The sequence below is a fragment of the Xiphophorus maculatus genome, chromosome 10, assembly GCF_002775205.1.
Source record: "Xiphophorus maculatus strain JP 163 A chromosome 10, X_maculatus-5.0-male, whole genome shotgun sequence".
NCBI lineage: Eukaryota > Metazoa > Chordata > Actinopteri > Cyprinodontiformes > Poeciliidae > Xiphophorus > Xiphophorus maculatus.
This window is the reverse complement of record NC_036452.1, coordinates 6,054,852-6,080,531: the sequence shown is the minus strand read 5'-3', so window position 1 is coordinate 6,080,531 and position 25,680 is coordinate 6,054,852. Positions and strand designations below refer to the sequence as shown.

The 25,680-nt window shown below is 39.1% G+C and overlaps 1 protein-coding gene across 1 annotated transcript in view; it reads left to right on the top strand.

The window, feature by feature from the left end:
• The first annotated feature begins 2,868 nt into the window (after positions 1 to 2,868).
• Positions 2,869 to 25,680, top strand: part of LOC102225368 (pro-neuregulin-3, membrane-bound isoform-like) — a 244,790-nt gene continuing 221,978 nt past the window's right edge. Inside the window, exon 1 of the mRNA XM_005804390.2 lies at positions 2,869 to 5,036. Coding sequence (XP_005804447.2) covers positions 4,190 to 5,036 — 847 coding nt within the window. The 5' untranslated portion in view covers positions 2,869 to 4,189. The remainder of the gene's footprint in view (positions 5,037 to 25,680) is intronic.

Here is a 25,680-nt window from a genome sequence, read left to right as displayed (position 1 = left end):
CACATTACTGTTGTATGCTGTAAATAAATTATATAAAACTACTTTGCCATAAGTAGTAAAAACAGAAACAACATGTCCTCAGAACAGTTTGGTACTAAAAGACTAAAACTGCACAGGTACAGAATGGTGAAGGGGCAACATGCCCAGAACCTTTCACTTTTCTATGTGACATATCTCTGCAACATAAGTTAAAAAAGCAAAGATGGTCCATAGAATCCCAGAGAAAATTTCCTATTACGAACAGTATTTGCATGTCCTGTTAATAAATATGAACCCACTTAGTGGTAACAGTGTAAGGATGGTATACACCACTGCTGCTTAATGATGTCAAAGCTTCTACAGTATTAGACTCACATTACAATGTTTTTCTACTTTGGGTCAGTTATTACATACCAAAATAATTTCTATTTGCTACATACCAAGATTTTAAGGGTTTCTAATTGAAAAAGCTCACTGTCTTTGAGAAATACAGAAACGTGAATAATTTTCCTTTAATCAATCAATCAATCAAATTTTATTTGTATAGCACATTTCAGCAAGTGCTTTATATCATAACAAACACAAAGTCATGCAACATAGAATCAACTATCAAAACATTGCAATGTTTTGATTGTTGTGCCATCATTAAATTTGTAATTGATTACGTTCCAAATCCAACTCTATACAGGTGGGTTTTTAGTCTAAATGTAAAGAAACTCAGTGTTTCAGCTGATTTACAGTTTTCTGGACGTTTGCTCCAAATTTGTGGTGCATAGAAGCTGAATGCTGCTTCTCCTCATTTGGTTCTGGTTCTGGGAATGCAGAGCAGAACCAGAACCAGAAGACCTGAGAGGTCTGGAAGGTTGATACAGCAACAGCAGATCTTTAATATATTGTGGTGCTAAGCCGTTCAGTGATTTGTAAACTAACAACAGTATTTTAAAGTCTATTCTTTGAGCTACAGGGAGCCAGTGTAAGAACTTTAAAACTGGTGTTATGTGCTTTATCTTCCTGGTTTTAGTGAGAACGCGAGCAGCAGCATTCTGGATCAGCTGCAGCTGTTTGATTGATTTGTTGGACAGACCTGTGAAGACGCTGTTGCAGTAATCAATACAACTAAAGATAAAAGCGTAGATGAGTTTCTCTAGATCTTGCTGAGACATTAGTCCTGGAGATTAATACTTGGTAGAATTGCCTTTCAATCTGTATGACTTCAGGTCAAACGTTCTGAGTATGTTTCCATCAGCTTCACAAAAAGGTTTGCTATAAATTATTCCCGTTTTTCATGACAGACCCAGCTGCTGTAACTTTCTCAGGTTTGTAGACTCTCTTGCCAGCACAAGACTTTTCAGCTCTGCCCATAAATTTTCTATGTGACTGCAGTCAGGGTTTTGTAGCTGGGAGTCCAAAAGACTGACTTTGTTTTCTGTAGCAATGCTTATTATGGCCAAACACTTTGCTTTTAGTTCAGAGCACATAACATGTCTCCAGAAAAATAAAGGTATTTGCATTAACAAACTGTAATCTGGATTTTTATGTTCCTTTTGGAGTAACAAATGCCTCTAATCTGTAAGTGGCATTTAAGCAAATGTTGGTATAAAACACATTTCTCTGTAGATATTGACACTCTATTCAGTCTTTCGCTTTTGTTCCAGTGTTGATGCTCTCATTTCACACCAAAACATTTCTTTCTGTACCAAAGGATGAACCACACTTCTGAAGGTCTGCAATTCTCTTCCAGATATCTTGCCAGAGTTCCTTTGACTTTCCAATGACACACAAAAAAGAAAGTAATTACTTTTTTTTCTCACTATGCAACAAGAGATCAGAAAACAAAGTTCGATGTGACCATAGGAAAAGTTTAGTTTGATTTAATGTAAGATGGTGAGAAAAACGGTTAAACTTCTAAGGTGCATTTAAATATTTGGTTTCAGCTGCATATCTCTTTATATTTATCATCTTTACCATTTGTATGCATTTTAGATCTGTGCTTCTGTGTCTCTGTAAAAAAGCATAGATGTGTGATGGGTTGAGTGGCTGCAGAAAGAGGGGCCACATGTAGCCATCACTGCTAGCACCTTTAATTTGTGAATAAATACATCTGCCTTGTGCATGCAAGCATATGAGTTATTGAACTGAAATGGTCAGGAAAGAGTTGGGAAAATCTTTGCACCAGTTTCAAATGTATTTTTTCTTTTATCAATGTTAAAAGGCTTTTAATCATAAAGCCTTATTCATAACCTGTTTTGGTACCTGCTGCAGTTTCTGCTGTGACATTGTTTTTACCTCATGCCCAGGAACTTCCCATAAAAGCCTGCCTGGCTTTGAGCCTAAAGCCTTACTCCCTTCTGAACTGTAAAATAAGGCATTTATCTAGTGCTGCCCATGGAAGTATCAAGTTGAAGTATGGTGCTGGAGCTCGCCTGTAAATTATAAAACCCCGGTGTTTGGTTTGTTTGCGCTTGTGTGTGCTGACTGTGGGAGAGACATCGGTGTGGTGCTTCTTCTCTTCTCCTCCTCCTCCTCCTCTCTCTTTCTCTCTCTTTCCATCCCTGGATCTCAGCGTTCCCTGGGGTGTGTCCACTATGGAAGCGCCTCTCCTCTCCTTTCCTGTTCCTGCTGCTGTTGATGCCGCCTCCTCGCTCTGCTCTGCCTCCATATCTGCATCAGCTGCAGCGCTTGCTCTTGCTTCACCCCCCCCCCCCTCTCCCCCCTCCCTTCACCTTTCTTACTCCAATCAAACGGAGGAATATTTTCTTAATCCAATCTGTCTTTTTAGTAAGTATGTATAAGTGAGTTTCAGGAGGGGCCAGCCGCTGTTCGTCACTTTGGAGTATGTAGGACCGGATGGGTAGGAGCCCTGGTCTCTCACCGCAGCCTAAGCGAGCCTCCCCTCCTTTCATCCTGCTTTCCTCTCTCGCTTCCTCTCCGTCTCTCTCCTTCAGTCTGCAGCCTCCGACAGCAACCGCCGCATCATTTTTCAGAGCAGCTACCCCCTCCCTCTCTCTCTTTCTCTCACCCACCCCTTTCCTCGCCTGTTCTCTCTCTCTCTCTCCGTCACCCCTTCTGCTGTTCGCACCTCCGTGGGAATGCAGAGGAGGGTAGACAACTCGCAGAATCGTCATTTTAAAATATGTTTTATATATATTTTTTCCTCCCCTCTATCATCAAGACGGGGAACTGAGACGTGCGGGAAATAATCCGATCGGGGGTGGCCAGCGCCTGGAGACTGGACCTGGATCAGCTGGATTTTGCCAGCAACAAACATCACCCCCTCTTCAGTCTTCTTGCCAGATCGCTTCAGGTCCGTTCTGAGCCGCATCGTTTCAGATTCGTGGCTTTCTCCCGGCTTGGATTATTCTAAATATTATACCGTCATCTGAAACGAGTGGTCTTACCTTTGAGAGGGGCTTTTAGGTGAAAAGTTGAGACAACCTGCAAAGACGAGTGACAACGGCACGCTTTTTTTCTCTGTATATATTTAAATATAGAGAGTGAGAGGAACTCGTCTGACATCTACGAGCGAAAGAGGTTTGCTTTTTTTTTTTTTTTTTTTTTTTTTTTTAAGGACCTCCATGCGGCCGATAATCATCCAGTGTACAGAGGAAAAGGCTGCAGCCGCGTCCTGGCTCGATGTTGGTGTTAGTGCGCTCACATTCACATGGATTTGCAGCTCCAGTCTGAAGGATCGATATGAATATTTGGGACGCCTTTTTAACACTGGAGTGAAACATCCTCGGATTTATCACCGCTTCATTTGCGCCGCACTACATTTCCCCCCTCCTCCTTACCCTTCCTCCTCCTACTTGGCTCACCTGCCCATAACCTGTATGCTCCTGGGAAGTTGGAATATTATCATGCGTTTGTGTTCTTATTGCGTGAGCGTTTGAATGTGAGCGTATGTGTGTGTGTGAGAGAGTTTGGTTACTTGTCCGCCAGAGGGAGTGTAGGTTATGTTGCTTTTGAATGCATTTGAGTGCAGAGCCAGCTTTTAATTAGAACGTGACTGTGAGTGGATTGTGTCTGCTTGGTTTTTCCATCTGTGCATGTCGGTATTCAAGCTGTAAACATACTGTGTGTACGCTCGTAAAATGTGCAGCATCCCTTCTCCACCCCATCTTCTTTACATATGCCTATGTATCATTAGGCCACCTGTTTGACCTCCCAAACACTCTGACAGACAAAAAGAGAGAAAAAAAGCAGTGGCAGGATGAGTGAGCGTTCTGGTGCAAGCACTCTGGCAGCCATGACGCTGGAGGAGCCAGGGGCTGAACAAGCATCCCCTAGAGCCCCGGGCCCTCTGCGCTGTGGTCCGTGTGCTGTGTGGCCTCGCCAGCAGACCTGGCTGTGTGCTGTACCCCTGGTGATGGGATTTGTGGGATTGGGACTCAGTCTCATGCTGCTCAAATGGATTGTGGTTGGCTCTGTGCAAGATTATGTCCCCACAGATCTGGTTGATCCCAAAAGTATCAATGGCCAAGACCCCATATTTCTCTCAAAACCCAGTGCCATGCCCAAGGGGCCTGACGTTTCCACTGCTACCACGTCTTTAGCCACATCCACAACTGCAATGATTTCAACGACCACGCCGCTCGCAGCGGATGGTACCGCCCCAGTACCAAGAACTCGATCTGGTCCACCAGCAAACCACTCAGCAAATGGCAGCAGCTCCAATGGGGACAGCAACCGAGCCCCGCATCTGCACAATCGAGTCGGAACCCGAGTCAGTGGGACCGCAGTCACCACCACTGCTACCCGTGCCACCCGTCTCACCCCAGCGCCCAGTGGTAAGGAGGTCACACCTCGCGGTACTGTCAAGAAGGGAAGCAGCACTTCCAATGGACGGAACGGAGCTGCCAACTCAAAACCGGGACAGATTCCTCCTACTATCACCACCACCACATCCACCACCACGACGGCGACTGCTAAGAACAACGCCAAGGTACAGCCGACCACAACTTCTCAGCCGGCAGCTCCGATGAAGCCCACGTCCCGCTGGAATCATGGGCGCCAAGGGAAGGGCCCGGTCACACGCCCACACCACCGCTTCAGAACTCGTAAGTCCAGATTTTTGGGTCACAGGTGCTGGTAAGAGTGAGTGTAGTGCTGTGAGGTTATGTGTGCAACTTGTCATGAGTGTGTGAGAAGAGCTCTTGGGCTTCTGTGGCAATAAGTACAGGGTTGCTGTGTAAAAGAACCCTATTATCTTTGGTACGCCTTATTACAGCTTAATCTCGTGGATTAATCACATTTATATTTCCTTCTTCATCCACATGGGTAGTGGATGGTCCAGTAGCTTAATATTAATCATATTCATTAGCACAAGCTGATATAAGGTGCGTTCTCTGTGGTTTCACCCCATTCATCTTTAACTGTACCTTATACATTAATCTGATATGAATCTTACTTTCAGAGGGTTTTTCTTCCTTATTTCTACAATTGTAAAAGTACCTTTGAAGACAGCCCTTTATCTAACAGATAACATTTGGTTTTGTTGTTGCCAGATCTGAAATGTTGAAACTTTGCAATATGTGGTCTGACCAAGGTTGGTTTATTTATGTAATAAAAATAAATACCACAAGCTTGTAAGGTGTCAAGGTAGGAGAGAGTTTAGCTTTCACCTCCTGTCTTGAGGAATCAGATATAGCAAGGCCACATATCCTATTTAGCAGAATGTCGCAGGTTCTGCTTTACACTGCAGGGAGATACGGGGTGTGAGGCAGGAAGGGGGAGGCGCTGAGGGAAAGTAAGATGGATATGGGGAAGAGAATAGGGTATCAGAGGACAAGTGGAGAGGGAACAGAAACGGGAGGAAAGGAAGAGAAACCCTTTGAAAAACAGCAAAGTTAAAGAGGATGGCGAATGAAGGACTCGAATGCAAGGAGCATAACAAAGAAGGAGAACGAAGAGAGGGGGCTGCGAGATGAGAGGAAAAAACAGATGGAGGGGCCTAAGTAAGGGAAAGGCTTGAGGGAGATAGAGGGTACAAAGCAGGAGAGCTGAGAGTTTTGCATATGTTTTATTGTGCTAAAGAAAGAAGACTCCACAATTGTTAATTCCACAAGGAACATGTTTTCAACATCTTGCAAAATTTCTGTAAGATGTGGGTGGGGCAGGATGTGAGTGGTGTGATGAGTAGTGGATATGACTGTGTAGAAATGGTCTTTTTAGACTCTTTGACTCCTGACTTACATTTTCATCTCAGCTTCCTGTAAGAGGAGTCATCAAAGGGATGCAACATGAAATGGCTTTTCATTTAACAACAAAAAATGTGTTGAGATGAAAACTGAAACCTTGATTTCTCCACATTCCTCGTACAGATTAAATGTCTGCATTCACTATGTGCAACCCTCTCATTTATCAGCTGGATGTATCAGCGGCATTGATTCCACCAGCAAACAGTGATCAGGTGACAATTTTTTATTTATTTTTTTATCCTAGGGCTAGATATTTTCAGCCAAGCCAGCTCTATATAGCCATAGACAGTCCTCAGACTCCTCCTGCAAAATAATCCGCTGCTCTGGAGTCAATTACATCACTTGCCAAAGAGCTGCCAAACAGCTGAAAGCTGCCAGAATGAGAAGCTCCCTCGGGTGAACATCAGGAAGCATCTGTTTGTGCTGTATACTATGAAAGGCCAAGGACCTCACACGATAACACATTCTTAGTAAACCGGATCTTTGTAACTAAAGGATTTAAAACATTAGAGATTTTTTTCTTCTTGTTCCTCAGTTTCTTTTACTGAGGGATAGCATTTCATTTTAGTCTCCTTGCTTTCTCTAATCACGTTGTCTATTATCAGTCTGCCAGTAGGCAACACTTCAGTATACCATAACACAACCAACAGAATCAATAGAAACCATTTCTTAGCATCTCTAATTAGTTTGTATTAGTTTTTTTTAAGATATGGAAAACTAAAGGGATAGCTCAAAATTTGTGAAGTGAGGTTCTGTGGAAACATTTTATATGATGCTTGCATTAGAAACAATCAATCTTTTGGGATCTTCATGTCTTCTAAATCTTGATTAGCTGGGAGGCTGCACTACATCCACTGTAACATTGATTTAGATTTTAGACTTTAGCAAAATATATAAAAAAATAAACTTAAATTTTTAGTTTTTCAGTGCTGCTTTGGTGGAGAATCATATCTTGTTGCTGGTCTACTCTGCCTAGAACAATTGCTTGCAGTTGACCTCATCTGAAATGTTAAACCTGCTGGTTTTAGCTGACCAACTATTGTTTCAAAATGCCATTACTTTAATAAGAATGACTTATGGCTCACAGAGTTATTTGCAAGTCAATGACTCGAGGCGATCTGCTGACTTTCCTTAGAGAGCTTTTTGAACTAATTTGGGTAATTAACTGAACTTAATGTACCGTTTGATAACTTGGACAATTTGGAATGTTTGTGTGACTGAAGTGAATTTTCTTTTGCTCTTGTAAAGTTTCTCGGGACGACATTTGTGTGAGTTGGTGCTGTATAAATAAACAGAAATGGAATTGATATGAAATATGTAAAGATAGCTGTGAAGACCTTTTTTCAGCTGAGTGACAACACAGAAACAGGCAGGGGAGGGTCAGCGGTGCTGGTTTATGCTCCATGAAACAGGAGAAAATTTTGACATTTAAATTGTTTTCGGACAGTGAAAGACCATGTTGGTGTTGGTTCCTCTTTGACTAGCAATTAGCTTCAGCCTCTGTGTCAAATTAATCAGATTTGAATTCAGTGAAGAAGACGAGAGTTATCTGCTGCAGGTAAGATAATAACTGCTAATACCCTTTTGACAAAAATTTGCTACAAAAATTCTGAACTTCCTCTTTAAGGATGGCCATTTCAATCATCTCTACATACTCTATTTTTGTAGCACTTTCAAAAATGTAAAACAAATTGTAGATAGAAAACTTAAACAAGTTTGTAAAGTCTTTTATTACAGCTAGCTAGCTCACATGTAGTTAGGATATAGTAGATTCACTAGACAAATTGAAATAGTTGTGTTGTTCCAAAATATTTTTGAAGAATAATTTCCTATTTCTGTCTTTGTACAGCCCAGAATTTTCAAATGTCCTTTTTCAATGTGTACCATTTGAAGATGTAGAATTTGAAACCACTGAACAATAATGTTATATTTAAAAGGATATAATTACCTTGAGAAAAACATATTATTTTTAGTGATGAATTGAAAGGTTACCACACTGCTTGACCTTTGGTTGTGGCAAAAAAAAAAAAAAGATCTTGCTGCCTGAGATTAAATAGGCAGCTCAAAACTGAAACAATTTAATCCACCAACAAACATGTTTGTTCTGTCTTTGTTTGTTGCAAAAAAATGGGGATAACCTATTAATATCTTATTTTATTGCTCGTTTTAAAACCACTACCTAGATCAAGAAACTTGCAAAGCAGTTTTTGTGGTTAGTGTTTGTTGTATAGGTGTATTTACTTATTGAAGTAAAGCCTAAGTTAAACAAATGAGTTTATAGTATCCTTTAGAAAAAATAACAGTTAAGATCAGAGAAAATCAGAAATCAGTTACCAGCCAGCTCATATTCATTTTCATTTAATGCTTTTGAAAAGCCTTCAGGATGTGCAGTGCAGCCAATCTAAAATGATACATATGAAAAGGCCTGCTTGATGATGAAATGTTCTGTAAAACATATCTTCAGGTGCATTTGTTTTTGCCTTCAGTAAAGTCATATCTTGGTTCATGTCCTGTGTTAATACTTGCAGTGAGGTAAAGTCTCAGGTTTCAGGCAATCTACACAATAAATCCATTAGGTGGTGGTAAGAGGATATTTTTTCTTGTAAAGATTGGTCTTGGTTAAAGTCTAAATTAGTTTGTGTTCTAAAAGACAAGCTTTGTCCGTTGGGGATAACGGAATATTCTACTTCGTCCTTTTGTTTTCTTTCGTCCTGTTCCTCCATTTTTCCCTGTGGTTTATTGTGTCAGCTTGCTGTCATTGTGTTCCTCTGTCTATTTTGGCTCTGCTTTTTCGGCTTTCTCTCTTCCTTTTTACTGAGCTCCTCAGCTCACATTCGTGAGCATATGGACAGTTGCACAAAAAACTGGCACACTTGTAAACAAAAAGATGAGCATGTAACATGTGTTTGCGCTGACTCATGAATCTATCATTGGATTTCTTTCCCCCTCTTTATTTTTTGTGTGAGAATGTAACATATTCGACTGTCACGTGAGCCCGTTTGGTTCTGCGGTGCGGCATAACAGGCGATGGAATGGTGGACAATGACTGCCTGTTGGGGAAACCATTGGACACTGTGTTGGCTTGGGGCCGGTTCTGCTCTCTTCTCAGTTTTGTGTGAAACCTTCCTCGGTGAAAAGTGGTTGAAATTCCATGCACATATCACTAGCCCATTTGCAGCCCTGTGAAGAACCAGTCACATTCATTTTTTCCCCCTCTTTTTCTCTGGTTTTCTTTAAGCAGTTCAAACATGTTGTTGTTCCTCAGTGAAATCCGTACCCATTTCTGGGGAAACAGCCGAGTCAGTCAGCACCATGATATGCAGGAAGCACTGCATTTTACATCAACGGCTTCGCACAAAGGGAACGTCTTCAAGCTGTGCAGGAGTTTGGAATAAAGAGAGAAGGGATGCAAACCAACAGAACCACTGTAAATCAGTCAACTGAAACAACAGCTATGAAATATTAACAGTAGGGATTTTAGGAACTTAGCAAATAAAAATGCTTTGCTTTGGCAAGTGTTCTGAATGATCAGCTGTATACCAAGGCACTTGAATTAGTTGTACTGTTTGTTAAATAGATTTAAAGGTGTTTGCCATTGAACAAACTGAGCTTGCTTATATGTACTTTATTCAAGGGATGTACTAATAAGGGTTTTCCAGCCAATCCATTTAAAATTTGACATTTTTATAGTCTAACACTCCATTAAATTTTGTATAAATTTATTTAAAATGGCAGCAGTGCATATTGATGAATAAACACAGTGTTTATGAATATTAGACCTGCAGTCCAAGGGTGGTTTCCCTTTGCTCGTCTCCCTGCAGGTTGATATTAGGGTAAGACATGTGGCGCTACACACATAAGAAGAATAAAAGCTGTCAAAGTAATACAATGGAACACATTTAAAAACTGATAAAATAGGATGGGTGTAGAAATGAGCACAATGTTTAAATTAAATGTGAGTATTAGACACACTATCTGGATCCTGAATTGCATACTAATTAAATTGTGGGTATAAGGTATGAGTCATATGAAGCATAAAATCATCATCAATAATAATAAAGCAAACTGAACTGGCTCTACCTGCAATACTTTCTTTAAGCACTTTTGGATTGGGTACAGGATAATATGACATTTGTAATATATTATTACATATTAACTGAAATAAAGTAACATGGCTTATTGATTTTGGACAAACAAAAAAAAAATCACCAGCAAACAAAAATGTAAATGAAAGTCGAAATGCATTTATTAAAAACAGCTTGCCAAACCGACCGAAACTTGTCAACTGTGGTTTATGCAACAACCTTATCTTAATAAAAGATGCTCAGTAGTTTCCACTCCATAGGTGTTTCCAAACAGTCTAGTTTGCCCCTTTTTATAAGTATGAGAAAGATGTAGTGGCCTTTTTTTAGCTAGCTGTCCAGCGGAGCAGAGAAACTGGCAGGGAAGGGGAATCACTACACAAGTTCCATGCAGCCAATAGAGACTTTTCTTTCTGATTACTGTCAATAAAAGCCTCCAGTGCTGCTTTCTCTGGCAAATAGTTTTTACACGATAGGAACGTTATAATTAAGGAATTGTAAACTTCTGTATTTCTTCATACCTGGTTACACATGCTTCACGTTTGTTTGCAAGAAAGCAGAGTCAGGCATTTGCCCGACTCTGAGGCAGCTGTATTGAAATGCACTCTTGACATAATTCTGGAAAAAAATATCCAAGCTGGAAGGCAAAACTGTGAACTTCCTTGATCATCTAATGTATGTTTCAGCTGGAAGATATAATCACAAACCAGATGGGATGGCAAATTCAAGCAGCCAAGATGTACTTCCTCAATGGGGTGCCTTTGCTTCCTCCAGGAATTCAGTTACTGACTAGAGTGTCTGTGTGCTGCACTGAAAGATGGAAGTTTTTTTGATAAGCATCTTGAAAGGACGTCTTTTGAATTCATGTTAAAATGTTTTGTACTCTAGCTACCAGAAGGACACCTTTTGATGTGTTCCAGTATTTGCTAGATATACATCTCTTGGCTGTTCTGGGAATGCCCAAGTGTTCCCCAGAAAGAGCTGTAGGGTGTGCTTGTGAGAGAAAGGTTTGGAAACCTCTTAAGACAGCTGCTTCTGTTGTTAGGCCTTGGTTAGATGTGCGAAAATGAATTGATGGAATGGCTTCAGTCTGATTTATTAGAAATATAGTAGGTGTGCAGTTTAGTTAGTTCTGACTGACTGGCGGTCAGCCAGTTCAAAACTCAAAAATCAGATTATTTTTCTGTTCAGTAAATACCAGACGCGAGTGCTAATAATACTTTGGTGGAGAAGTTTTGCAGCAAAGTGTATACAAATTCAAATTCAAAAATACCTCATTGATCCCAAAGGGAAATTCAATAACTTTGTGCAAAGTATACACAAAGTTAGTTATATTCAGCATCAGATAGCTTTAAAGTCAGAGGAGGCACAGAGATTCTGACTGCAAGAGAGAGCAAGACTTTGAGCAGATTTCAAAAATGCTAGATGCAGAGCAGTAATATTGCCCTGTTTTATTCTTTTAAGCTTTAAAGAAACTGCATGGCGATAGAATTTTGGAAATCTCAGAAGGACCTACATGCTCTATGGAACAAACTGTTGTCTAAAGTTTGACCTGCTAACTCTGCACTAATAATATTAGATGGTAAACCACTAATAATATTAGATGGTATGACATTTTACAGTAGTTTTAAAATGTCAGCTGGTATATTTTGACATTGTTTTGTAATAGTAAATCCTTGTTGTACAGCAACTACTCTCTCACACATGTAGCATCGCATCACCTCTGCTCCTAATATAAATAATCAATGACCGCTCAGGAAGAGTACTACAACACATTCTGAAAGCAACATCTTCCTCTCCTGTAGGGAAGTCGAAAATCGTACAGTAGTAAATTGGCCACAAATGTCTGATTAGTTTATCTCAATGTCTAATTCTGAATCCTTTTCTCAAAGATTTGGTAGGAATCACAAAAAACACAAGCCACAGTGTAACAGCTAGTTATACAAACACAAATTTGTTTATTAGCTTATTTTGATAATACTAATCATTCAGGCTTTTAAGGATTATAGAAGACAATATATAAGCAACACAATAACTTTAAGATAAACGTTCCTGTATTGCTAGTCTTTGTTTTAATTAGATACAACATAACACAATAGAGAAGTTTTATTGAGACAAAGCCACAATGTTGTGCTCTCCTGGGAAACCCCCAGGCAAAATTAATAACTCCAGTTGCCCTCCTTTGTTCCGGAAAAGATGCACAAATCTTCATCTTTTGCAATATCAAGATTTAACTGTTGTTAGCTCAATGTTGGGCGTTATTTCATCCACTGGCACACTTTAAGTATTGAAAGTCTTGCAAGTGTACACATTAGCTTCCCCTTTCTCTGTCCACATACTTACAATGCTGGGTGGCTGCAGGTACGGGTACAATAAGCTATAAGCTGTGCATGTAAAGTTTCTTTTCATATTTAAAAGCAACAAAAAAAGTGTATGTAGGAGTTTTAAAATAATATCAAGACCTTCAGTTTAAGAAAAAAAAATCCACAGGTGTGATTTAAATTAACATGAGGTAATAATATGCCAGTGCCAAATTGAATTTGACAGACAAAGCAACAATCTCACAGTTGTGTGGTCTCAAGCTGCCATTGCTGTGCCCTAAGTGCCACAGGGGATTGTTTTCATTGATGAGATGGGGAAAAAAACAATAGGGTGCTTTTCTTGTCATGCAAGCTCTGTGTTTTTGTTGTTTGTTGTCATTCCCCCCCCCGGCTCCATTTGAAGGCTGCACAAAGTACTACTGTATGACCGGTGGAGCGTGTAAGGGGGATTAAAAACAAAGATATAAATCCAGTTTGCATTTCTCTTTCTCCCCGTTCCTCTCTTTCTCTAGGGAGGTCAGACTGAGATTTGCCAGACAGCCTCAGAGGCCCCTCTGTCTCTCCAGAGACATGCTCTGTTTGTTCGCTGAAGCTGGCTCAACAGGGCTGGTTCTGCACTGCGTTTGCAGCTGCAGCTATTTGCAAATATCTTCTTAGTTAGGAAGCGTGCTCTTGTACCGCAGCTTTTAAGGTCCAAAGTAACATTTTAACTCAAATCCAGTCTTTACGGTTTTCTTTGGGTTACTTGGACATTTAGAAAGGTAAAGCTTTAGAGCAGCAGCATGTCTCTAAATGTCATGATTTCAGTATATACTGGTTAGTTCTTAACATACAAATAGGACTGCCTTACAAATAAATACAGCAATTCTTTGCAGTCATAATATTTTACATTATTATAATTTTTAATTTAGTTTTTACTACACTAAAGTTTATGTGGCTTTGAGAAGGTAGAAGTAACATTAGATTTTTTTTCTGCTTCATTGTTTTAAATCAGAAACATAAACAGTGGCATTAATAATGAGAAACACATTCCAAATTGCAAGTAAATCAAGAGAATAGAATAAAATTGAAATGTCTTTGTCTCATTGAGGGGGAATTCGGTACAACAGCAGCAAAGTGACAGGCAATCAACGCAAGTAGTTTAGATTGAGCTAGAATTAGACCAAGATACAAAATAAAAGCATCAACATCAATTATAGTAAACTTTAGTTTAATTCAGTTATTCATATTTTAATGTCATCTTTTTTTACTGTCTGTATTTAAAATTTTTAAATGTTTGACAAGGCTATTGGAATGACATTAGATTCCTGTAACATTTCTTTGACATATACAACTAATAATTTACAATGAATTCCATCCGTACCCTAATTGTGCTCACAAAAATAATGTGTCAGATATAGATTATTCATATTAGAGGTTTCACATAAAACAAGGTACATAAATATGCAACAGGACAGCAACAATTTCTGTCTCACTGTGAGCAAATTGGCTCCTCTTTGTTTTTCTATTTTGAAAGAAAGGCACACATGCAATTTCATGAGCAAAACACTTGTTTTTCAAACACTCCAGGTAAGAAAAACACAAAAGAACTAACATTTCTTTAAAAAATTGGTAGAACTACAATTCATCAGACAGCCAAAACCGTGTGCATGTACTTTTTACATTCAAATTAATGAAACTGTTCATCCTTTGGCAGCAGTGGCCTCGAACATCTAGATAGCAGAGACATTTGACACTGATGGGCACCAATTACAAAGCAGAATAAATCTGTGTGTTCAGTGGGGTGAGCCTGCAGACAAATTATTCTGGAACGACTGCACACTGAACGTTTGAAATTTTGTGGGAATTGATCTCCTGGCCTTTCCACTGCTGGTGCTTTGCTCCACTCGCTGACCCTAGAAGAATCAATGAGGAAGGGGAGGGAGAGAGCCCTGATAGAGGACAGCTGGGAGACAGAAAGGAGAAAAGCAAAAAAGAAAATAAAAGAAAATGAAAGAGAGCAAGACAGGAACTGGGTAGGTTGGATACTAAAGAGAAATGCTGGGATTTATTGGGAAGAGACTTTCAAAAACCACAAGAGCATGCTTCAGGATAAGAATCAGGCAGCCAAGCAAAGGCATATAGACATGACAGTTGAGTAAATGAGCTTTAGCTAGACACTTTGCATATCTCAGACCACCATTCTACCTGTTCTATTATTATCTCTCATTTTTATGCAGATTGCCCTCAAGGTATTATCCGTATTTCACCTCATTCCTGTCACCACAATGTCTTCAGAATGTGGCCACTGCAGAACTAAATCAGCAAGAAATGCAAATCAGTTGGAGCTATCATCGTCTTAAAATAAATTATACGGTTTATTATATTGAACTACGAGTGGTGCTAGTATCTAAGAAATAATTTAAATAAAGCATGCAGTCATGTAACTTTTAGTAAGAGAAATGAAGGACTGTATCTTTCAATGAGTCAATCATCAATATTCTGTACATGCATGGGCTTTCCACAGTCTGAGCCAAAAAGTATGCATGTTAGGTTAAATTGAGCTTAGGTTTAAGGGTGTGCATGACTATATTTCTGTGATAGTTTAGGCCTCGGCTTGATAATGCAAAACCTTTCAAGATTGTGGAAAAGAACCGAATGATTTTCTTTTATTATGAGATGGTATTGTACATTTACATTCCAATTTTAGAACAAGTAATTCAACTGGAAGCAAAACAAATGAATGAATTAAAAAATGTGATTTTTTTTCTATACCATCTTCTGTTGTTCAGTAATTATTGAGACCTGGAAAATACTAATTCCATACTTTTTCAGGCTGCTTGCAGGCAAAGTCTTTGTGCAAGTGTCTAATGCTGCTGAAGGTAATCAGCACTGGCGGAAAGAGCTAATTGCTGTGACACAGTGAGATGAAACTGCTGCAGCATGCGTGACTGAGGTCGAGTTGTCCAGCACATTGCCTTGTGCGTAATATCCGAGACTGGAGCCTTGGGTGGTTGCTTCGCGTCATCCTCCCTCATGTTAAAGACATTTGATCCTTGAGCTGAGCCTCTTAGGCAACATTTCCTCCCCGGCAGTGCACACATAATGGGCAAACACAAAGTATGACTGGATCTAACCCCAAATGTGGCCTTTTGCAACAGAAAGTACAAATATCCTATTAGAGAGGAGGTAAAAGACCCAAAGGCAAAATGTTCTCTAAAAGCGTCTGGAATTCAACAAAAAGATCATTGGATTATTTTTCAATAAAAACTATAAAAATCTAGAAACCGAAAGATAAGAGAAAACTAATTATTCCCCCCGAACAGTACTAAGCAAGATCTTATTTCACTTTCAGTAATATGAGCAAAATCCACAAGAGCAGGAGCTTGGTATGATTAATTATCCGGGCTGATACACATTTTTATTAGCAAAATGTCATACTCATGTTATGTAATTTTAAAAAATAAATATATATTTCTTCAAGCTCTGCATATTTAGATTATATGGATGGATGAGGAAAGAAACAGTTTGTGGATTATGGATTTAACTCTTAGTGGGACAGAATGTAAAGTTAGGAAAAACGATCATTTTTGCCTTCTCTGGTGTATTTCCTTGTACTTATCCAAATCTGGAAAGTACTTTGAATTTCATACTTTTCTAGACCCTATAAATCACACCATCTGTGTCTAAAATTACACATTTATTGCAGTGTGTGTTTATACATCATAGACACACCAATGCAGTTAACATCCTTGTTGTATCAGATGTCTTTTGAAGTTTATCTGATAAGTGTAAGTGATATTGACCTCACAGGAAGATGTCTAGGGATTCATGAAAGCATGCCTGTAAATACTGACTTGATGCCTTATTGTCCCAGTGTGAGTCATACAGTCAAAATATCTAATGGGAAGTGGCGACAAGAACAAGAGGTAGGAGTGCTGGACATGAGGTGGCTTTGACCTGAAATATTAATCTAATGTAAAAGAAACAGATGGAATGTGTCTTGCCAGGATTTTGAATAATTGATGAAGATTTCCTTTTAAAGACCAGAGTGACCTAGCTGTCATTTACTTGATGGCCTAATGGTGGAGTCATGATGTTGGATGTTGGTGTGTGGCACTAGTCCCTATGGAAAACCTTTTGGGGGCAAAACACACATCCATGGATGGAAAAACCAATACATCTTCAGGGCTCATGTTTGGCTGTATTCAGTCCATCTCTTCTCAAAAATGTGGCATCTTCCACCCCCACAGGGTTAATTGTTGCTAATGTTTCCACATTGAAAAACAATGTGTTCTATGAGCTTGGGGAAAGAAACAATCCTAATTTAAAGTAAATCGTGTGATCATTACTGTCTCAACTTGACTGCACCAGTTCATCTGTCTTTTAAATTGGAGGATCTGGGTTGTCGTCATTGTAGAGAATGGTTTAAAGGCTGATTATGTGTGTTTGTGCCAGGGGAGCATGCACTAGCACTCATTTCAATCACAAGCTTTCAAGCCCAGGACATGCTAGCCTGCCTGCCACAGTGGGCACTCAATTACCACAGCATTTGGCTATACCCTCAGACCCCCCTACCATCTTTTACCCTCTCATTCATTCACACATTATTTATCTCCCTTATTCACTCCTGTGCAGAGAATATGGTGATTTGCTGATAGTCCACAAGGCTCAGAGATATATTAGTGCATGCGGCTGTGGCAGAGTGGATTACACTCTATCATATCTGATCTGGGACTGTTAGATCCCAATATTGAATTACCTACCCTGTGGGCTCTCTGGTTCCGTTATCAATTTGCAAACGAATATGACTGAGAGGGGGGAGAAGGGCGGGGAATGGTTGGAAATGGTGTCTGGAGGTGCCAGCGGTGACGCCTTTGAGGCACGTTTTGGTCATGTGCGGTAGATCTAATAACGGGCAATTTCAGTTGCTCAGGACGTTGCGCTTGGCAACCGCTAGTGTGCCATTTGTGATCTAGGTTGGCATGGGTTCTTTCCTGCACGGTCAGAAGGATAAATGAGGCAAATTTGAAGCAAATAATGGCTAGAATGATCATGCATAAATTTTCTTTAAACTCTGCAATCTCTGAATATGACCTTGCATATCCAGAGGCTGAAAGCACTACTCTTTGTATTATATGTCAAAATCAATCAGATTTGATCAACAATCTATAAATATAATTACTCAAGCAATGGCTCAGATTTTCAATTAGATACATGTCTAGGGCATTCTTATACATGAGTGTGCTTTGATGCTTTGTTGCCAGATGTTTAGTTTCTTTGTCTTAATGTCAAAAGTCTTTTGCAGCATCTCAACAGGCTTTCTGCCCTTTTGCTATATTTCATTCATTTTCCCATCAACTCTGGTCAGCTTCCCCATCCATTTGAAGCAGTCATCCTCACAACATGATGCTGCCACTGCAGTGCTTCACTGTGACAATTGTGTCTGTATGACAAATTCCAGTGTTATTTGTCCATCACACACAGTGTTTTGAATGCAGGCCACAGAGGTTGATTCTGGTCTCTTCTGACCAAAACTCTTTCTTACCCATATATTTCCTGTGTCTCTTGCATTGCTTGTTGCAAACTGCAAACAGAACTTTTTATGTCTTTCCTTCAAAAAATGCATACTGGCTGCCACTCCTTCAATATTCCAGGTTTGTTGAGCTTGCAGCTGTAAATAGATCATCCCATCAGAGCTAAAGGTCTCAGCAGCTCTGTTAAGTTATCATGAGTTTCTTGGCTGCTTCTGGTTTCATTTTCTCCTTGCTTTGTGAATTTAAGGCAGCATTCAGGAGTGTAAAATTTTAAATACAGACTAACAAGGCTAAATACAAATTCAGATCACACTTCTCAGATTTTTGTCTGACAAACAGTAGAAGCTCAAGAGGTTTCATTACTCTTCACAGAGCAAAACAGAGCAATGAATACTATTTTTCTGCTAATTCCAAAACCCAATTACAGTATTAGTATAAGTCCAACCTCTGTTTCTGAAGTAAAACTTAGATATCATTTCAACAGTTTTTCCAAGCTGCATCTTGACCTGAAATATTTTAACACAAACATCGAACTCCTTACTTGAAACCGAGGTATGCACAGGATGTACAACACGACTTCTCACTATCCCGCTTTGCTCATAGCATCTGGGTACATGATGAGTCGGCAGGACAGCGTGGAATGCGGAGGTTGCGGCAGTCGGATTGATTCACTGCAATGTGTGGCCTGCTGCCACCCCCGGTGACAGGAAATGTGCCATGCTGGCCTGGTTGGGATGGAGAGAGTTGTTGTGGCTTGTGGAGGTGGAGATGGAGGTCACCTCTCTTTGCATGCCTCCCTCCCATTGTCATTCAAGCTTCTAAACTTAGTCTTTCTTTTTTCTGCTTATGCTCTTCTCTATTTTAATCCAGCCCCCTGCTTCTCTTTTCTCTCCTTTCTTCATGTATGTGTGTCTTTTTTGCCATTCGCTTGGCATCACTGAGAAAATGAATCCCAGTCAATGAGGGCTCTTATCTTATAAGTGTACCGGAAAAGATAAGGATATCATTCATCATTCTATATTAGCTAGTGTCACCTCTTCCCCTGAAGGATTCTTAAGGAAATTACAAGGAATAGAAAGTATCTTTTTTTTTTATTGCTATCCATTGTTCTTTTCTTTTCCCCCCATTCAGGCAGAAATTCCTCCATTCTTCATAAATCGCTAAATCTTAAGTCAGCAAAGGCATAACATGCTCACTCACTGCTTTCCGTAACATCGCACATATCTTACATAATATAGTTTCCAGTCACAGTTTTGCACCTTGGTGAAACAGGCAAATGGGAATACAAATAAATCACCCACTTCATCTGCTGTTTTGTGAAAAGTTACATAATGATGACATGTAATGCCATAAACACAGGTGAAACAGTTCCATAACATTAAGCTGATGATTTTGGAAAAAGAAAAATAGCACAATGTTACTTTAAAAAGGAGGGATTGTTAATTTATTATTCTCGTTGTAATATCTGAAACTGAAAGTTTATTCTGTCTATGCTGCCCATCCTCAGGGTTATTTAAGGATAGTAATGACAATCTATAAGTAATTTCTTACAAAATGAAGAAGAAAATACCCAATTAAATTTTTGCCATTTAATTCATTTATAGTGTTTCTTCAAACTTTATAAGACAAAAACATCTGATTTTGTGTGTGTGTATATATATATATATATATATATAATCAAATGAGAGTGACATTTCTTCAAATGAGATCTTTCCTTTACAAAAATAAAAAAATTACTAGACAAAATAATTCCTAATGCTTTTCATACTAGTAAAACTCCCCATCCCCCCAAAAACATGTCCCAAAGCACTAAACAAGAAAAAACTGTCACTGTAATAAAGACTCACAGCTATGGGTTGGACACCAGAAGTAATCAATTTACTCTTTTTATGAAGTAATACCATTTTAAAACATAACTTGGCATCAATGATTTAGTGTCTTTATAGGTAAAACAAACAGCTGATAGTCTGCTTAATAAACACAATGACATTGAAGCTGTACTTAAGCTGATATTATGTTAGTAGATGTTGCATGCTGTTCTTTTGGTCTAGAATTATCTCCTACTCCCCTTGAATCTATAATCTATAAATATAATGTTACAGTCTCAGCTTTAATAACAATAGTGCATTCAATTAAATTTTATTTATTTATTTTTTTTAACATAGAAGCAGATTTATGTTCATGTGTTTCAATTAGGGCTGAAACGATTAATCAAATGATTCGCGTATCTCGATTATTAAAATTCCTCAAGGAAAATACATCTGCCTGGAAGTTTGTTAAATTATGTTTTATTATTTAACGCACAGTGTTGCAGTCAGGACATTATTTGCGTTGCGCAGTGCTCTCACTTCCGTCTCTGAGTTGTTGACGGAAGCTAAGTGTTAGCAGCATAACATCCAATTTTCAAGTTCGGTCTCAGAGGATTTTATTGACTGATGATAATATCCAGGTTTCTGTCGTTTTTCGAGGGACTAATAAGCATCCTTAAATTGACTGGCGTGATGCATAGAGTACGGCAGTTTTTCCCTCCCGGAGCAGGTGACTGGTAACACCTGTTCGAAGCGAACGGCGGAGAAGAACTTGGCGGGAGTATTTATACACCCGCAGTGTTCAGCAGATAGACTGAACACTGCGGGTGGCTGTGTTTTAGATGTGCATGGACGAACTGGAAAATAAATTTCATATCATCCCTGTCTCAACATGTCTCAACAGTGGCGGAGCGCATCGTGGCGGTACATAGCTGGTTAATTGTGTTTCTGTATGTGACGAACGAAGGTATCAAGTCCCGTCGCTGGACACAAAAGCCACAAATGGCTGACCAGGGTGAGCGTTCATCTATTAAATTGACTGAAGATGAATACATAAATTAAAAGCTGGAGTATAGACATTTTCATAAGCGTATTTGTGAGCCTGCCTCTATTATTAAATTGAATATAATTTCAGATTTTTGTATAACTTTTCTTCAGGTTAACTTAGAGCTATTATTGATTAAGGGTAATTTTATAAACTACAGAAAAGTAAATGCTTAAATATGAAAAATTAGACTGATGTTGATATCCGATTGTAACACTGCTGTTATATTTACCAATGTTTTATTTTATTAAAATTTTTTATACTATTACTCGATTAATTGTAAGAATAATGGATTTTAGTTTTAATACTATAATGCTAAAGGTAATCTACCATCAGACTCTTGTTTTACATGGAGGTATTCTCATGTAAATAAAATAGTCTTGAGAGTTTCTTGTTTGTGACAGAATAAAAAACATCTGACCTGAAGACTTTTGATCAAAATTCAAATGAGGGAGCATGTCACACTAATTGAAAGTTAGTGATGAGTCATTCTAACACAGAACACTGTGTTCTCAAACAAAATATGTTCAAACTGCCTTTCCAAAATTAATTTTAAATAATAAAAAAACAATTTTGTCCTCTTACTTGACTTGGACTTTGGACAAATCTCTTGCAACTTCACTTGGCACAAAAGGATTGAAAGTCTAGTTGTACTAAGGAATAAAAAAATATTTAATGGATTTGGCTCTTTTAGTCTTCAGTATTGGAATGTGGACTTGGAAAAATGACACAAAGATCTTTGGAATCTTCTAAGAAAGTACAGATAAAAATTTTTTATCTCATAGACAGAGTGGATGGTAGTCCTGACTTGGCGGTATGAATGTGCCTTAATATTTTAAGCACCTTTTCTAAGATAATGTAAAGCCAACCTCGGAAATCGGGTGCTCATTTTAGATCGATTCCATTTTTATCTCCACTGTTATCTACTTTTTGCAAGCAGGTGTTATCTCTGACTAGAATATATTGCTATTTACACAATGTCTACGAGGGAATTTATCCCAGCTTTAAAGACTCTGTGACATTGTTTGGGTGTTTGTCTACCTGATTGTTCGATGTACAGTGAAAGATGGCCTAATACCCCTTGTGAGGCTCCAGCAGATGCCATTATTTTCAAACAGTGAGTCAGAAGCCCCAGGTGTGCTGATCATAGTGCTGATGAATAGCAAGACAAAGAGGCAGAGGGGAGACGCTAGGATTGACTAAGGTTTTGTTGTGTTGTTTTTCCTAGGGTGTGTATACACTGCTTTTCTCATGCAGTAAGCCGTGCATGGTAAAACCTTATCCATAGGGATAATGTCAACTGTCTCCTTAAGATAGCAAGATGAAAGCCCTTGCCTGGTGATCACTCCAGAGTCATTCTGTCATCTTACATGATTCTGCCCTATAGATCTGTTGTCTGAGCTGACTGATTAATTTAGACAATCATGCATTAGCTGGTGAAGTTTTGTGCGCTCGCTTTAAAAGTAAAAAGTGTCAGAAGTGTCCTGTTTTTCATTTTAGCTGTGTCTCTATATCTTTTCAGCTTGAAGAAACACAACAAAACCTTACTGCAGGAATACATTATGTATTGCACATGCCAATAAAATCAATGAAGAGTAAGCACATTTATAGTCTCCACAGCTGCCAGTGATAAATGTTATTCTAGTCTTAGATTGACTATTTTTACGACTCATATCAGGTTCGAGTTAGATCTGTTGTTGGTAACCTGCAGCACTGCTAAATTCAGCATGTGGGCTGTCTTTGTTTGGGGTTTATGATCGCAATACACCAATACACAGTTGCTGGTACTGTGCAGCTGTGTAGCAGCACAGCATCCTCATATTATAAGATCAAAAGATCATAAAAGGGCATTTGACAGTGTAAGTTCATCTTTAAAGTGACCTAAGAGAGAGCTAAGGCATCAGAACACTAAATCTTGAGGAGTCTGAAAGAACATCCATCACATTCACACCCGACCCATCAGACAACTCTGTGAATTATATATCGAAAGTTCGCCATCTGAACATCCAGGCAGAGACATTTCTCTCTCTGTCTCTCCTTTTCCATCTGATGTGCCGCATTGAATCATTGATAGGACATTCAAAGCAACAATGCTCCTCCCTATAAAACACCTGTCACAGGATGCCAGAAAAGGAATAAAGCCAGAGCAAGATGTAGAATTATTTATTTATTTTATTTTGGTTTGCATTTTGTATATGCTGATGTGGTGCAGTTTGAACTGCAGGTGCAATGTAATGACATTTGAAATATTTTTTTTTAAAACACAGATTTATTATAGTGACATATTTAGGCATTTATTTTAATGATGAAACCCCAAAATTCACTTTCTCAGGAAAATTAAGTATCAAATAAGAAACACAGAAATATGTGTTTTACCCAATCTCGAGAGTGTCACCTACACCCCTCACAAGGAGGGCAAGTCACAAAATATAAGTATTAATAGTTATATCCAACCGCATTAATGGAAAACTTATTGGAAGAAAAACTTTTACATGTGGAAGAGGGATAGCTGAAGATTTGAGGGAATTTTACTAGACATGTAGTGTGTCTGGAGACGATGCTTTGAGATCCACAACAAACAACTATCTAGGATATACATTAGAGCTGCTGCACTCTTTGACTTAGGCTACACCTGAACATCAATCCTGAAAGTCATGCAGAAGGAGCCCCAACCAAGTATTAAGAGCGCACACTGTGAGAACATATCAAGAACACTGATAATCAGTAGACTAAAATGTATTTTTATATAGAATAACATTTTAAAACCTTTGCACACCTTGATACCTGGAACCAGTTTGAACCTTGCATAGTGATGGAGTTAACTGCAGTATACCTGGCGGGAAACAGACCACAGCAATAAATAGTAATAATCTTAAATATTCACAATAAGAGTAATAACATTCAAGTGAAAAATATTTCTGCGTGCCACTCTGTCTTCTAATGTATTGCATCTGTGCTTAGTATGAAAGCAGAAACACCAGACTGTTTTGTATTTTTCCATGATGAGTATTAATGGCTTGAAATGAAGGACTCAATGCATGTGAGACACATCAGTTGAATGCACTAATATGCACTCCCCACTTCTAAAGCCTTCTCTTTGATCCCAGCTGGAGTCAGGATGCTTCAGGGATATGATGGAATATTTTATTGCAGTTGTGGGTTAGCATTTTGCTGGATTTGCCTCAGTCCAACAGTTTCACCCTCTCTCCTTTATAATAACTTAAGCTTTAAAGCCTCGGCTGGTTACCCGAGTGACTGTTTTGCATGTTTTACTGTTAAATCGTGTGTTTTACAAAAAGAGTGAGTTTTCTTTTAATTTTCAAGAATGGGAGCATTGCAAATAAAGGTGCTGTGGGACCTCTGGAAACAGACTCTTCTTGTGAAATTCGGAGTCTGCAGGAACAGGGAGAATAATGAAGATTAAGTCGAGATTGGGCAGTGGGGAGAATGGAAAGTCTCTTCGAAAGATCAATGCATAAAGGGAAGTTAAGATAAATGAAGGGAAGGACAGGCAAGCTTCCTGATTCTCAGAACAGTGGAAGCTTAGTGCAGTCATAGTTGCTTCCAACTGGGACATCATTGGCTTCTTGCAAAATCTTACGAGTTAACACTTAAATGATATGTGCAACATTACTGTATAATCTGATAAACAAGTCTGTGTTTCTGCACTGGGTTAATACAGGGCAAGGCCATCGCCGGATGGAAGTCTTGTTCTGCAGTTGTTCTTTCATAATCCACAACAGCTGGCGCATGTGTATCCATGATGGATTTCATGTTGGTCCACATGTGCATGTGTATATGTGAAGGGAGACAAAAAAAGAGGAGAGAACAAGGCCAGATGGGTCCAGCTGTGGATCTGATGGCCTAGATAAAGGCTAGATGGGTGCCACCACCTTTTTGAGCTGCCAGCAGAACATTCAGGGTAGGTGTTTAAAGTTTCAAGGCTTTGAAGGCACAGAAACATCCAGCTGAGAGAGAGTACTTATTTGGCTCTGGGTTTTTTGGAGTCAGAAATGAAGAATGTCAACGGACCAAGTGACTGATGCTTCCATGTCCATATATGATTAAAATAAGTCTCTTGCACTCTTCATGCTCCAGGCCAGAAACTTATTTAGTTAACTGGAGCAGAAAGTGATTACATTAATTATTAATAAAGAGTTTCTCTGAAGAAAAGTTATAAAAAAGTTGAATTGACTATTACATTTTTACAGAATGCTCATTTTTTTATTATTTTATTTTATTTTATTTTTTTTACCCTTCCAGGGGGTCTTTTTTGTGGGCTCTAGTGTCCCTTAAATGATAGTGGGCTGACAGAAAACGGGGTAAGAGAGGGGGGAAGACATGCGGCAAATGTCGTCGGGTCCGGGAGTCGAACCCGCGATGGCCGCGTCAAGGACTCAAGGCCTCCAAATACGGGTTGCGCTACGCCCTACGCCACCACGGCACGTCCCAATTTTATTTTTAGTATTTTGGGACTTCACATAAGATTAAGATTATTGTTATTCCTCCACATGCATGCTCTGTTGGTGTGTTTTTCTACTTTTGTAAGAACTATTATTTAGAAACCTCCATAAATTTATCTTTGTTACCACACCGAGACTACCTGAAGATGGAGACTATAATGGAGTTACATCTGTAATTTCTAAAGGAGTAAGAATACTGCTGCTTGCCAGTGTTGAGTTTTTGATGGCAAACTTGAGGAACCTGTAATTCCAGGGTTCCTTCTGCAGAA